This window comes from Scleropages formosus, chromosome 3 (genome assembly GCF_900964775.1).
Source record: "Scleropages formosus chromosome 3, fSclFor1.1, whole genome shotgun sequence".
NCBI lineage: Eukaryota > Metazoa > Chordata > Actinopteri > Osteoglossiformes > Osteoglossidae > Scleropages > Scleropages formosus.
In genome coordinates, this window is record NC_041808.1 from 22,928,289 (window position 1) to 22,942,936 (window position 14,648).

Here is a 14,648-nt window from a genome sequence, read left to right on the forward strand (position 1 = left end):
CTCTTACTTGGTCATCTCGTATTTCCCGAACTAAAGACTCAGTCATGCAGCTCTCCGAACTCGTAGTTTTTTGCCTTATTCTTCACATCCGTAACATAGTTATCTATCTATATATATATATATATATATATATATATATATGTTCTCCGGCGGACCTTGAGCTCTAGTGAAAAATATGTGACGAATGTACAGTAGAGTAGTAGCTTCTTTCCCGGTTCTCAATATTCTTCTCTAAACTTTGCTTCAGCAAAGCAAGTTTATCTACTTCCATCGTCTTGAAATTCAAAAAAAGTATTGCAAACTTTTATAGCCTCCTCACGTATATCCAGAACTTCCAGTTTTTCGCGAGATGCCCTTGGAGATACAAGCTTGATGGTGGTTGTAACTATGCCATCTTGTAGTCGATTTAATTACAACTTCTGACACCACCTAATGTTTGTTGTTTTGTGTGTGGTTAATGAGCATTCGACACGTGACTGAGTTAACGTGGCTCCTTTATTCCGCCATCTTGCATGAACACACAATTAATACCGCCTACTTCGTAACACGTCTCTTAACGTATTTTACATATTCTAATTGAATATATCACCCGATGCGGTTCCGTCGGAGGACTTTGACTGGCCCACAAAGCAATTGCATCCCGGAAGTTTCGTAGCCTCGATGACGTCTTTGCATCCGCTCATCTTGGCACGAGTGCGCCGCCGCTGCTGCGGCCGTGGGAGTCGGTCGTCTGGTACCAGAAAACTACGTTTAAAGCTTTCGACTGGAAATGATGGCGCTCATTGCAACAGTTCAGTGAATATGATTAGTTAACTCAGGTAAACTAATACTTTAATTAAACAGGCGTTGTGTCTTCGTATTTTCTCTGTGGGATAGCAGAGTAACTGGCTGTGTGTGTGTGTGTGTCTCGAGCCCTGCAGCGTTGCGGCGGCTGCTGCTGGTGGTGCCTGTGGCAATCAATACCCGTACAGTACGCGTACTCAGTACTGTAGTATACGAATGGTATACTGGGGAAGCTCTAGTGTGGCCCGCCCGTGCAGCTGCTACCTTACTGTACTGAGTGTGCCCGTACGGTACAGCAGCTGTGTGTCAGGGTGACACACGAGTAAGCGAGCTAGCGGCTGGCCGAGCTACTGTCTGTCCGATGATGTCGTCGATGATGATGGACAGACTCACTGATTCTACTGCTGACGAAGTCACTTGATTTTGGAAGTCAAGTGTTCTCTTCAGATCTTTCGACAGATTTACGTTCTACCTGCACATCATGATGTCACTGTATTACTTTTTCCAGAGACTGTAGTGTAGGTTATGCTATGGCGAATGATGCTGACGTGTGTGTTTGCGCATTCATTGCTCCGTCTGCTCGTGTCCGTCACTCATCACGACATGTTGTTCGCTCGGTGCTAGGGATGTGTGTGTGTGTGTGTCGGAACATACCGGAGCGTTTAGACAAGGTGCGAGACGAGAGCATTTCGAGTGTCCCATCTGGCCCAGTCTAGACACTCCGCCAAAAGGCGGACACAGGGAGGGACGAGTCCATGGCTCAGACACTGACTATTACTGTGCACGAGAATGACATGTTTTCAACATGTTCATCTTCAGTTACTTAAAGAAGAACTCTTCTTGTCATCCTCTGTGAATCACAAGCAGAGTTCTCTGCACTTCTTTTAAGTAACTGAAGATGTAAGTTAGAAATGTGCATTTGAATTCAAATCTGAAAGTATAAAAAAGTGCTTATGTGTGTGTATTTTTATTATTGTTATTTAAAAGTAGAGATTACAGAATCTGTTTTTGTGTCTGCACATCTTCAAAGTATTATGTGATCTACACAGCAATGAGAGGACTTGGTGGTTGTGGCCTCATGCTGCCGCTGCCTTCTTTTTTGCATAACTATCATGCATTTACAGTAGCCTACATATGTCTCTTTTTACATATATTTGTTTATACATCAAAGTGATGGACTATTCACAGGAACAACTTGCTCTTTACTAGGGAAATTGCATACACCTTTTTCCCCAGTTCTTGCTTTAGAACAGATTTACAGACAAACGTGTCTGGTACCTCAACCTGTCTAAAATGATTTTGCAGCTTCTCATTTCATCACTTCCATTTAAATTTACATTTATTCATTTGGTTGATGCTTTTCTCCAAAGCAAATTACAATGCTAAGGTCACAATTATTACATGCTTACAATCATTTACCCATTTATACAGCTGGGTGATTTTACTGGAGCAATTTTAGGGTAAGTATCTTGCTCAAGGGTAGTACAGCTGGCGGTGGGGATTGAACCTGCGACCTCTGGGTCCAAAGGCAGTAGCTCTAACAACTACGCTACAAGCTGTCCCCAACAAAATTGTATTTGATGAATAGTTAAAATCTCATGTATCATCTAAAATTCCTACCGTAAAATTCAGTAATAGAATGTGTTCGGTTATCCTCTGATATCCGTCCATTCAAGTTACGAGAAATCAGCTTTACAAAGAATTTCTTCTAATACCCCTACTTTAGCATGCAGTGCACTTCTTCTCATTTATAGGAACAAATTTGTTTTTGCCTGCCTCCAAATACTAGAGCTGTGAAAAACATTGATATTTTATCATTTAGCAGATACTTTTCTCCAAAGCAATGTACAGTGGTTAACTCGTGTTTAGATGACACTTTTAGACAAGGGGACTCGCATTGTTAGATACACAACATTAAATTCCCGACAATCATTCGCATACATTCATTCAGTAAATGCTGTAACACACAATAGAAGCAATTTAGAGTCTTGTTCACCTGGACTGTGGGAGGAAATCCACATGGAGAGGCCGAGCAACCTTTATGTAGATTGATGTTTGTATGGTTTCCTTTTTCTATTTATCAGTGATTACAACATATTTATACATGTTTAATAAACTTCTAACAGTTCTATTTAAAGAAAACACACACACACACACACACACACACATTTTCAGAACCGCTTGTCCCATACGGGGTCACGGGGAACCGGAGCCTACCCGGTAACACAGGGCGTAAGGCCGGAAGGGGAGGGGGACACACCCAGGACGGGACGCCAGTCCGCCGCAAGGCACCCCAAGCGGGACTCGAACCCCAGACCCACCAGAGAGCAGGACTGCGGCCCAACCCACTGCACCACCGCGCCCCCGCGCCCCCCCATCTTAAAGAAAACAATTAACAAAATACATACAGGAGAAATTGGTAAAGACCCACCTGAAAAAAACTACGCTACCTTTAGTAAAACGACATTAAAATCAGTGCGCCCATTGTAATAAAGAGGCTACAAAAGAGGCATGAATCATATTAATTCAAAAATGATTAAACTTAAGCTCTAAACCTAACACAGAACACAAAACACAACAATAAAAAAACCACATACATACATCAGTAATAGAAGTCAGTGTCTTTTATGCATTTAAAGACACTTTACTTATCCAAGGATGGATAAGATGCCACAAACCTCCAATGGTTACAACCAAAAGAAGCCCTTCTACTTATCCTTAGCTTCCAGGAACCTAACTGCATGATATCCTCCATCCCGAACCTAAGTTGAGCTTGGATTTTGCAGTACGCATCCTAGATGCTCAGGTCAAACCCTGTCTGGCACTGATTCTACCAGGAACTGCAACTTTGCCAATGTTCAATCTCCTCAGTCCTTTCTTTGCCTGTTCCTTGGTCATACTTAGGGTGGCTGGATGAGAGCACACATCTTACTCTTACCATCAGCAGTGGTGGTGAACTGGGAAGATGTAGAGGGAATCCATGCCTGGCTTTTCGACCATGTAAAAGAGACAGTAGAGGGGAAGTCCATATTGATAATTTGGAAGGGGGTTATTAGGGTGGGCACAGCTGAATCAAATTTGCTGAAAAACTGATTCAGTTCATTGGCCCAACCTAGAGTCCCATATGCAGTATGTTGATGCAGTGCTTTTTTTGTGCAATTGGTGCCAACAGACTGAATAAACTAATGAAGATTGACATGGTCCTGGGAGTTGGGCTAAACTGCAGGAGAGGGAGTGGATGGGAGGTTCATATTGATAATAGATGTTTTCAAGAGAAATAAGGGGGGTCCAGGGTGGGCATGGCTAGCCATCATGGACACTGACTCTTGCTCTCTGTGTGCCACCCTGTGTAAACAGCGGCACACCTTCAGCACCAGGCTGGTTCGGTTGTGTTGTTCCAAGAAGCACGACCTGAGGTTGTTCTGTCCAACAGACGTCTAATACAGGCTCTATAATGACTCCTCTCATTGTAGAGCTGGTATTGATCTCTTATTGTCTGAGTGGTGTTGATCTCTCTGTTCATCTTTTAATTACTTTCATATTTTTTATTTGCACACTTTTACACTTGGGCTAATTTGACATTTATCTTAGTGTGATCACTTCTAATGTCTACATGAAAATAGGCTCAAGTGTTACAAATTACCTGCAGTTTAATATCCATGAAAGTCAATTTTTTGCTGTTGGTTAAGGTGGCACATTTGATTGTATCTATAAATGATCTGTCAAAATACAGTATGTATGAAGGGTTTACAAATTACTAAAAAAATAAATCTATTTTAATCCAATTTTACTGAATAATTTATTAAAGATCTTTACTTATATGAAAGATGCAACATCAGTTTACAGGTACTGAATTCCTTAACCATAGCTACTCTACAAGGCAGTATAATTATTGTGTCCAGTAATTTTGTTCAGTTTTGATTATTTTAATTTTTTGCAGTCTCCCAGAGAAAAAGCTCCACATCTGTACTGGATATGTTTGTGTTCAAAGACTGAGCAACACATCACCTCGGAGTTTTACAAGTAAGGCTTTTAACAATGGGTCTGGGTGGTTCAGGCTACAATGTGACAAGTTAGGGATATCTGACAATTAACATACAGGGGAAGATGCATGCTGGTGGCAAAGGATTTTGCTTGTCCTCTGTGCTTCATGGGATCAATGCACATTTTTTTTTTTTTTCTTTCAATGTCCGTTCTCATAAGGTGTTTGTCAGAAGTAAGAGCTCACAGCTCATCTCATTTTTGCATGTAAGTTACATTGTGTATAACTCAACTCTTGAAAAAGGAGTCTTATTGGAGGGAAGCCTTAGAGCATGTGTATGTGTGAGTGTTAGTGAATAACAATATGAGGAGCATTGCCTGAATGTATGGAATAAATCAATGAGGGAGCAGTATTGAAACTGAAATTTGTAGAGAAGACATTTTTATTTTTAGTTATTTGAAACATTATTTTTTTGGCTATATTAAGTTTTAAAATAAAATGCTTAGTTTATTTTAGCAATATCAGAATTTTACAGAACCCACCCAATTAAGTCAATGTATGTCTCTCTTATTATGATTTTATTGATTGTATAGATAATAAAGCAAACTGAAAGTGTCCAAATGCTGACAAATCTCAAATAGGTTATTTCAAGTTAATTTAAAAAGAAATAAGTCTTGCAACGAGTATCCTGCCTCTCGCTGTGTTTCCAGGATAGGCTCCAGAGCAGAGTAATCCTGCATAGGACAAGCAGCTGATAAAAATGGGAAAAAAAAAAGCAGAAGTCTTAGAGCTAGTTTTTGTAACTGATCATTACTTTATCTGAGGTTTTGACAGAGTGTAGCCCATGTATAAATCTAGGGATATCTGTATTAAGTTTTTTTTTTTTTTTTTTTTTAATTCACTGTGAAGTAATGGTTGAGTACCCTGTGTATTGTTGAATGCTCCTGGGACCTTCCTCTGAAAAAAATTTTCCTTACTAATATCACTTGGAAACTAACTTCAGATTTCCATTATTGTGAAGTTCCCTGGATGTGATGGTTTGTTTCAAAGTAGATATGTATTGTAAAACTTATTTGGTTTCAAGTCATGCTGCTGCTCATGTTGCTGAGCATGTTAAATGTATGGACATGGTTCAGCTTCTGGGTACCACTATTTCTCCTCCTTCCTCTCCAGTGCAGTGAACCTGATGGCTCAGTGCCGTGTCCCACTACTTCTTCTGCTACTCATCAAGACCGTGCAGACATCAGCTGAAGGCACAGTATCGCTGAACAATTCTTTCATTTCTGATCCCCTACCTATATGTTTGCCAAAATGCCTTAGTCAAGGCCATTAAGTGTTTTCTCTGGAAGGGTAAGCTTTTATGTACCATATGCATTGACTGGGATTATTAATCTCCGCCTCTTTTTTTTTTTTTTTTTTAAAAAAAAAAAAAACTACTACTGCCTCTTCATTTGTGTGGTGTCTGGGTATCAGACTCTCAGGGGTTGCCTTTTCTTTTTTGCTTCCACTTTATACTCCCATATAGCCAAATGATGATATGGGCGTGTATTTTTGTGTCTTCAGCTCCAGACGGACGCATCAAGTGCATGTGTGAAGGCAGCTCATGTGGCCCAGGGCAATTGTGTGATGGAGAAAGGTGCTTCTCCTCTGTGACTGTCAACAGAGACACACGCATCTTCACTCGCGGCTGTCTGACAGGGCTGGAGAAGAGCCGCAGGACATGCTCCACCTCACCTTCTGACAGCTACGTGATAGAGTGCTGCTCACATCACATGTGCAACTCCAATGCCACCGCTGACACACTGCAGCCCCTGCTGCTCACAGGTGGGAAGAACACCTGTAGCATACCTACTAATTGTAAAGATAACAATACTGTGCAGTATTTGTTAATTCATTATCAATTGCCACTTGTTCTAATGCAGGGTCACGGTGGTTCTGAGTCTGTCCCAGAAGCATAGGGTATAAGGCAGGCTACACCCTGTACAGGATGCTAGTCTATTGCTAGGCAGTAACACATACTCATCCATTCATACTTAGACACACTACTGGCAACTTAAGAATTACAACTTAATATGAAACACATGTCTTTGGACTATGGAAGGAAATTGGAACACACAGGAAACCCATGCAAACTCCATACAGAGTGCGTTGGATTTAAATCCACCTCCAAACTCTCAGCACAGGTGCTGTAAAGCATCAACACTACCTGCTGTGCTTCTGTGCCCCCCAAAAGCCTATATAAAAATACTAAAGAGTTCTACTACTGTAGACACAGAAGTAAACCTTTTGTCCATCCTTTTGTCAATCTGTGTAAATTTATTTCCAGCTTCAAATGGACGCATCAAGTGCATGTGTGAAGGCAGCTTATGTGGCCCAGGAAAGTTATGTGAAGGAGAAAGGTGCTTCTCCTCTGTGACTGTCAGCAGAGACACAGACATCTTGAGTCGCGGCTGTCTGACGGGGCTAGAGAAGAGCCGCAGGATCTGCTCCACCCTGCCTTCTGACAGCTATGCTATAGAGTGCTGCTCGCACCATTTGTGCAACTCCAACATCACCGCTGACACACTGCAGCCCTTGCTGCTAACTGGTAGGAAGAACACTTGTTGATTGTAAAGAAAACATAAGACTGTAATATTCATTCATTTGATTGGAAGAAATCTGTAGAAAGAATACGAACATACAAATGTTAGAATGGTTTTAGATACCAAAGTAAAACTTTCCATATACATTATCATCACATGAGGGAAGAATAGAAAGATGAAGTGACTCTAGAATCCTGCTTAGATCCTGAGATGGGGATACATATGCCAGGGTATCAATTGTTGCGTTTTCATGTTTCCTGTAGAATTTTGGACAAAACATCATTAACACTGTGACAGCATTTTAAATTCTTCATTTACCAACTTATAGGCTTCTTTATTTAAGACTTTGCTGCTGTCTGTGGTGTATATTATTTTCTCATTTGTTATTAGTGGCTCCTTGTCCCCTTTGGGTTCATAGTGATCTAGAGCTTATCTTAGAAGTATGAAGGCAGACTTCTATTAACTTAGACTTCTTACTCCCTTCCTTTAAATCTGTTTTAAGACAGTTTGACTGTCAATTAATATGTGTGTCTGTCTGTATATGCCTGTCTTCAGCTGCAGATGGGCACATTAAGTGCATATGTGAGGGCAGCTCGTGCGGTCTGGGGCAGCTGTGTGATGGCGAAAGGTGCTTCTCCTCAGTGACAGTTAATGGAGATGCACGCGTGTTCACTCGCGGCTGCCTCAAAGGGCTGGAGAAGAGCCGAATGACCTGCTCCACCCCGCCTTCCGTCAACTATGCTATAGAGTGCTGCTCGCATCATATGTGCAACTCCAACGCTACAGCTGACACACTGCAGCCCCTGCTGCTCACTGGTATGATGTTTATTCAGGTCAAAAGATTCCAGTATGGATACAACAACTACTAAGTCAATTGTTTAAAGCTTTAAAAATAGCTATCCCAAAGAAGTATATCTTGCACTTGATTTCTTAGCGTAATGTAACCACGATTTTTCTCCGCAGTTCCAGAAAGAGAGCCTGTCAGGCACAAGGCGGAGGCTCTTGTTGTCTTTGTGATTGGCCCATTTGTGGTACTGGCTCTCTTCTCCCTGCTGGCTGTTCTGGTTTGTCGAAGGCTTCATCAAGGCCGGCTGGAGAGGCTTCATGAACTGGATGCTGAGCAGGGGACCATTGATGGCCTCATCGCCTCCAATGTGGGTGACAACACACTGGCGGTATGTGTTAAATAACTTTAGTTTAAATAGTGAAATGGCTTTAACATAGAACATTTTTTTGTAATTTTCTAACTTTTTGTAAACCCCATTTAAACATGAAGTGTTTCAAACTGTTTGTTCAACATTATACTGCTTTCAGCCAGCCACCTCATTCCAGTTGCATGTTCAGCTCTGTGGTTCTAAGGTATTATTCCACTGCTGTCCTTCCCCTCCTAGGAGCTGTTGGACCACTCCTGCACCTCAGGTAGTGGCTCTGGCCTACCCTTCCTTGTCCAAAGAACTGTGGCACGGCAGATCAGCCTGGTGGAGTGTGTTGGTAAGGCTACATAGTTGTGGTCATTTGGTGCAGTTTCTTTGGTGTGCAAAACAGCAGGGTGCATGAATACCATTCTTGTCATTTGGGAGATAACAGCCTTCTGTTAGATTCAGCTGCTTTTGGCAAGTTGTCATAAATAACGCAAACACTTGGCCTTCATAGGGAAGGGACGTTATGGCGAGGTGTGGAGAGGCCAATGGCAGGGTGAAAATGTGGCAGTGAAGATCTTCTCTTCGAGGGACGAGAAGTCCTGGTTTCGTGAGACTGAGATTTACAACACTGTGCTTCTGCGGCATGAAAATATACTGGGTGAGTACCTGGACTGGCTTTGTGTTTAATTGTTGTTAAACACTAGAAGGGTAAGTAGACAAGCAGAGCACTGCTTAGTCATATTATTAGTCAAGGTTGACAGCAGTAAGTTAATCTGCTTACTGAATGCTTTAGTCACCTCTAATGTGATACTGTTGCTGAATTGTTGTGATTAGGAAAAAATTGAAATCATAGCACTAACTGTATGGCCCAACAGAAGCTACATTTGTTAATGAAAGAGAAAAATGGCATCCACAAAAAAGTGCTGGTCAGTTTCTTGCGCAGTGCCATTGAGTGTTCTGACTGGGGGGTATCATGATGTGGTTTGGGCAGCACAGTGGCCCAGCAGGTTGCGCTGCTGTCTCAGAGCACCTGGGCAGTGCAAGAGGATATGGGTTTGATGCCCACTCAGTCTGTGTGGAGTTTGCATGTTCTCCCTGTGTCTGCGTGGGTTTTCTCTGGGTGCTCCGGTTTTCTCCCACAGACCAAAGACATGCTGTTCAGGTTCACCCATAGTGTGTGAGTGACAGAGAGTGTGTTCCATTGATGTATGGATGAGTGACCGTATTGTAAGTAGTGTATCTAGCAGTGGAAGTTACCTTGGTGAATAAGGTGTGTGAGCTGATATCGCTACATAGTGTTCATTGGAAGTCACTTTGGAGAAGAACATCTGCTAAATAAATAAATGTAATGTTTGGTAATGCCACGCAAAAGGACAAACTTGCTCTCCAGAGAGTGGGTACAACACGTTATTGGACCAGAACTTCTAAGATTAGAGCACCTTGACACAGCCCAGTGAAGGGGTAAGGCTTGCACTATCCTCAAAGTCCAACATCACCCTGACCAGTCTGTTCATCTGGCAAGATGCCAAACATAACCTTTGCTGTCATAGGCCTGAGAGCATTATGAGCTGAAGGAGTAGGCTTATGAACAGCTTTTTCCCCAGGACAGTGTGCCTGATTACCAAAGGCATGCAAACCAGCACAATATAAAAATCCTCAATATTTGTATTTCATTATGCTCAATCCATGTGCACTCCTAAATACAGTACCTCTTAAAAATACTGTGCAGTAACTTTCTTAGCTTGTGCAGTCGTCGTTCTGTAGTCATTTGTTATTTATTTTTAAGCGTTATTCTTTGTGCAATAGTTTAACCCGTGTACAGCGTTTACCTTGTGTAGTGTGTATATTTTGTACAAAGCTGAATGTTCAGCAAAAGTACATAAAGCTCCATGCTCACTGAGCGCAACTCTGCTGTGTATCAGTGTTGGTTTGTATATATAGTCTGTATTCTCTGCTGCTATTAGTGATGTTTAGTGTTTTGACTAAAGGTTCTTGATCTTGAAAGCAGTCAATGAATCAATGTAGTAATGTCTTTTTAACTGACAATAGAATTTTTACACTGTCTTGCTTCCTCATGCAGGATTTATTGCATCTGACATGACATCACGTAACTCCAGTACTCAGTTGTGGCTTATCACACACTACCATGAGAATGGCTCTCTCTATGATTATTTGCAACGGGTTGCTGTTGAGACAGTAGATGGTCTCCACATGGCAGCATCTGTGGCCAGCGGGCTCGTGCATTTGCACACAGAGATCTTTGGTACGGAGGGAAAGCCTGCTATTGCCCACCGTGATCTAAAAAGCAAGAATATCCTGGTGAAAAAGGACCTGCGATGCTGCATTGCCGACCTGGGTAAGTGGGTGTGTCGCACCTCCTCCGCAGATAAACGCCGTTTGCTTTACTCCATCTGTGCATGTTTTGCAGATTATTCTTTTAAATTATTAAATTGGCTTAATTAGATATGCTTTAAATAGAACTCAGATAAATGTTGTGCATTCAAATGAAAGTTTTTTTTTTTTTTTAATAGCACTTGTTTAAGTATTTGTTTTGGTACAATCACATTATGACAGAACCTGGCCAATTTTTTAAAAAAAAAATTCCATACTCGTAGTGAGTAGTTTTCGGACGATAGCTATCTTTCCCTAAGTGTGTGCTGTATTTTGTAGGGCTAGCAGTCACACATTCTCAGTCAGATAATCAGCTGGATGTGGGCAATAACCCCAAGGTGGGCACCAAGAGATACATGGCCCCCGAAGTATTGGATGAGTCCATCCAGACAGACTGCTTTGACGCATACAAGCGTGTTGACATCTGGGCCTTCGGACTGGTGCTCTGGGAGATTGCTCGTCGGACCTTCAGTAATGGCAAGTTTTCAGACTCCGTTGACATTTCTGCTCATTTTACACAGCAGGGTCTGTTTTAAACTTTGGGTACAGGCTTTGTTCTTGAAAGTCTGCTGTAATGTGAAATCTTGTAAAGTGTGAGTTCTCAAAAAACAAACCTTTTTTATTTGAGGGAAACCTGTATTTCAATAAACTGACAGCAGTCTCATTCCACTCATAAGCATTTGACCCCTTTCTCTCAAATCTGTCATTCAGGGATCGTTGAGGAGTACAAGCCACCATTTTACGACCTTGTGCCCAATGACCCTAGCTTCGATGATATGCGCAAAGTCGTTTGCATGGAACAGCAAAGGCCTTTCATTCCCAACAGATGGTTCTCTGATCCAGTAAGTATCCCAGTATGTACTTTTCATGCTCCCCAATTGGACCACCATCTTACTGATGGGCACAAAGTTGGAATTTGTATGTGAGAATGCTATGAGTCTTGTGTGCCTGACACATTAAGGCTAGTCTCAACACACATCACTACCAGTGCAATATGCACAAAGCAATTTTCTGTGCTAATTTCTGGGTTCTGATGCATTCAACATGGCTGATTGAAAATGTTAGTATATATTAGATCACGAGCACAGCAGATACATGTGAATAACTATTTAAAAATAAGTGATGCCTTAGCAGATACATCCAGAAAAAGTGCATGTAAAAGAAGGTACCATGACCCAAGATACGTGAACAAGGGTGGCAAAGAGCGGTTTACTCACTGTGACACTGCACCATATAGTGCAAGGTCAAGTACATGCAAAGCACAGAAGTGGTCTGTAAAGAGATGGAGAGGTCTTAAAGTACTATTTCGCTACCAGTACTGCAGAATTTCTCACAGTTCTCAGTTTCAGCATTGAGATTGGAGCAATTATGTCTCCAGCTTTTGTGATGGTGACACTTTTTTTATTGTTTGGATTGCTTAATTGACCAAGTAACTGATTTTTGCAGACTTTATCAGCCCTGGTGAAGCTCATGAGGGAATGCTGGTATCAGAACCCGTCCGCCAGGCTCACAGCACTACGCATCAAAAAGACTCTAGACAAAATCTACAGCTCCCTGGAGAAGGGCAAAGCAGACTGTTGAAGGGGTGCAGCGGCACATGGGTTTCGGGTGGGGAGTGATGCTTGTACTGCTCACACAAACTGGCACATGTCCACTAACACCAAGCGCTTCTGAAGCAGTAAAAATTAAAATCCGAAAAAGGGCAGTATTTTCTTTCTTCTTTTAATCATAGTTAGATATTTGGGGGGCAGTGTTTTAGTTCTGTTTTGTATGTAACCTTCGGCTTGTTCCTAACCACACAATGCATGCAAGTCAGCTGCGAGAATCTCTCTAGGCTGAGAGCGCAGTTAGTGATTTGTACAGAGGCATCCTGTAGTGTTTTGGGGCTTAAATTGCCTTGCAGTTGCCTGCTGTGCTATATGCTCAAGGAAAAATGCAGCTCCAGGCTGTTGTGGGTTTCTGTCCTGAAATATCACTGTATGTGCCACGCTTCTCTCTGTTTAATATCCTGCTTCAGGCTCAAGATTAAGGGCGGCACAAAAAAGCAGCATTTTTCCTAGTCAAAAGATCAGGACATCTACTGAGAAGTTTAACAGTGGCCTGGGTGCCTTAGACTAGTTTTATACATTTCCACGCCTGCCCCCCCCCGGACAGAAATTAACAAAGAAGCAACATTACATGACTTTCTTCCCTCATGATCTGCCTACACAGCATTATTTGGACCAGGAATAGCACCTCCAAATACTTTATAGCTACCTGCAAAAGTGCCACAGGTCTTGGTTATGTCTTCTCTCAATATAAATGCGTATGGTATATAATCTTGTAGTCCCTCACGGTGTCTCTGAAAGCATACTCAAACAGCAGCATGTGGCATTCTTTTTCAGATTGTGTAACACTGACTATTGTTGGACTGTCTAAGGATTGGAGAATGATACTTAGACTAAGAGCTGCTTGCCAATGTGAGACACTGATCATCACTGCATCCTGCCTCCAAGGGACATACTGCCAGAAATGCCTCAGTCTTCTTGTTTTATTCAGTGATTTTTGGGCTAGAAAGTTTTATTTTTTTATTGCCACATATTAGGACTATCCCCATCTTCACATGCATCTGTGACTTTCTTCACGTGTGTTTTCTCTGATACCTCTTTTCATAGCCACATGCAGAGTTCACAGCTTCCATAATCTTCCCTGGGGCCAAATGAGGTGTTTTGCAAACTGAATGTGTGTCCTAACATACAGTACCTTTCTCCAAAAAGTAACTAACCATGTTCTTTATTTTACTATTGGAATTTGCTTGTATTTTTCGTTAAAGTAACCTAATCTTACAGGGTCAGCTGGTATGGTTTTCCCATTCCAGTAAAATGTGAAGTTTGTTTTCAAATTTTGTAAATTAAGCCATCAACCATTCAGGAACAGAGCTAAGACAGAAGTAAGATAGAAAATACCTTTCCTACAATTGAAATGAGGGTGCCAAGGTGCTGCAGGTAGTGCTAGTGCCTCACAGCTCCTGGGTTGTGGGTTCAGATGTGAATTCAAATTCACAAGAGTCTGTGCAGAATTTTCATGTTTTCCCTGTGTTCACATGAATTTTCTCCAGGTGTTCCAGTTTCCTCCCACAGTCAAGATGTGTTTCAGGTCAGTTAGCGACTGAATTGCTCAGTGTGTGTGTTTGCCCTGCGATAGTTAGCATAGCTTTCAGGGTGTACCCTGCATCATGGCTTATGCTTTTGGGATAGGCTCTGGACAACCACAAGCCTGTATGGGACGAGCAGTTATTGAGGATGGAAATGACATTATGAAATGGAAAAATAACTGAAATAATGGTTTTGATTTGAACTGCACTAAATGAAATGAAGACTTTTAGTATGTCAATGTCCTGTAAAGATCTTGACTTTCAAAAAGAGGCTTCTGTGTTATGTGAGCTTGCTACAAAATCTTGTTGTGCACTTTGAGAGCTATATCACAGATATAGAAGAGGATAGAGTAGAAAATACTCTAAGCTCAGCACCACTTAACTTTTAACTGTGACTGCCAAAGACTTGGATGTCTTTTAAATGCTGAAAATGCAGGAAAATTTTAAGTTTCCTTTACGTGGGGGGGGAAAAATGGTCAATTTTTGTGGAGTAGATCACGGTTAAAGTGTTAAAGCATTACTTTTTAATAAATTGCATTTTGTAATGCTGTTAATGTATTCTATTGATTATGAGAAACAGACCTTCAAGGTTCAGATGGAAACAATGAAATGTTAATTAGTGCCAGTGGGAACAT

The 14,648-nt window shown here is 41.6% G+C and overlaps 1 protein-coding gene across 1 annotated transcript; it reads left to right on the top strand.

Moving 5' to 3' along the window:
- Nucleotides 1-682: 682 nt before the first annotated feature.
- acvr1l (activin A receptor, type 1 like) lies at nt 683-13,993 on the top strand. Its single transcript, XM_018756257.2, has 13 exons — nt 683-818; nt 4,724-4,806; nt 5,939-6,018; nt 6,329-6,589; nt 7,092-7,352; nt 7,903-8,163; nt 8,311-8,522; nt 8,739-8,838; nt 9,001-9,147; nt 10,570-10,845; nt 11,160-11,357; nt 11,592-11,722; nt 12,327-13,993. The coding sequence occupies exons 3-13, from the start codon at nt 5,952-5,954 to the stop codon at nt 12,459-12,461; spliced, it is 2,049 nt and encodes a 682-aa protein (XP_018611773.1). The 5' UTR covers nt 683-818; nt 4,724-4,806; nt 5,939-5,951; the 3' UTR covers nt 12,462-13,993.
- Nucleotides 13,994-14,648: the final 655 nt, after the last annotated feature.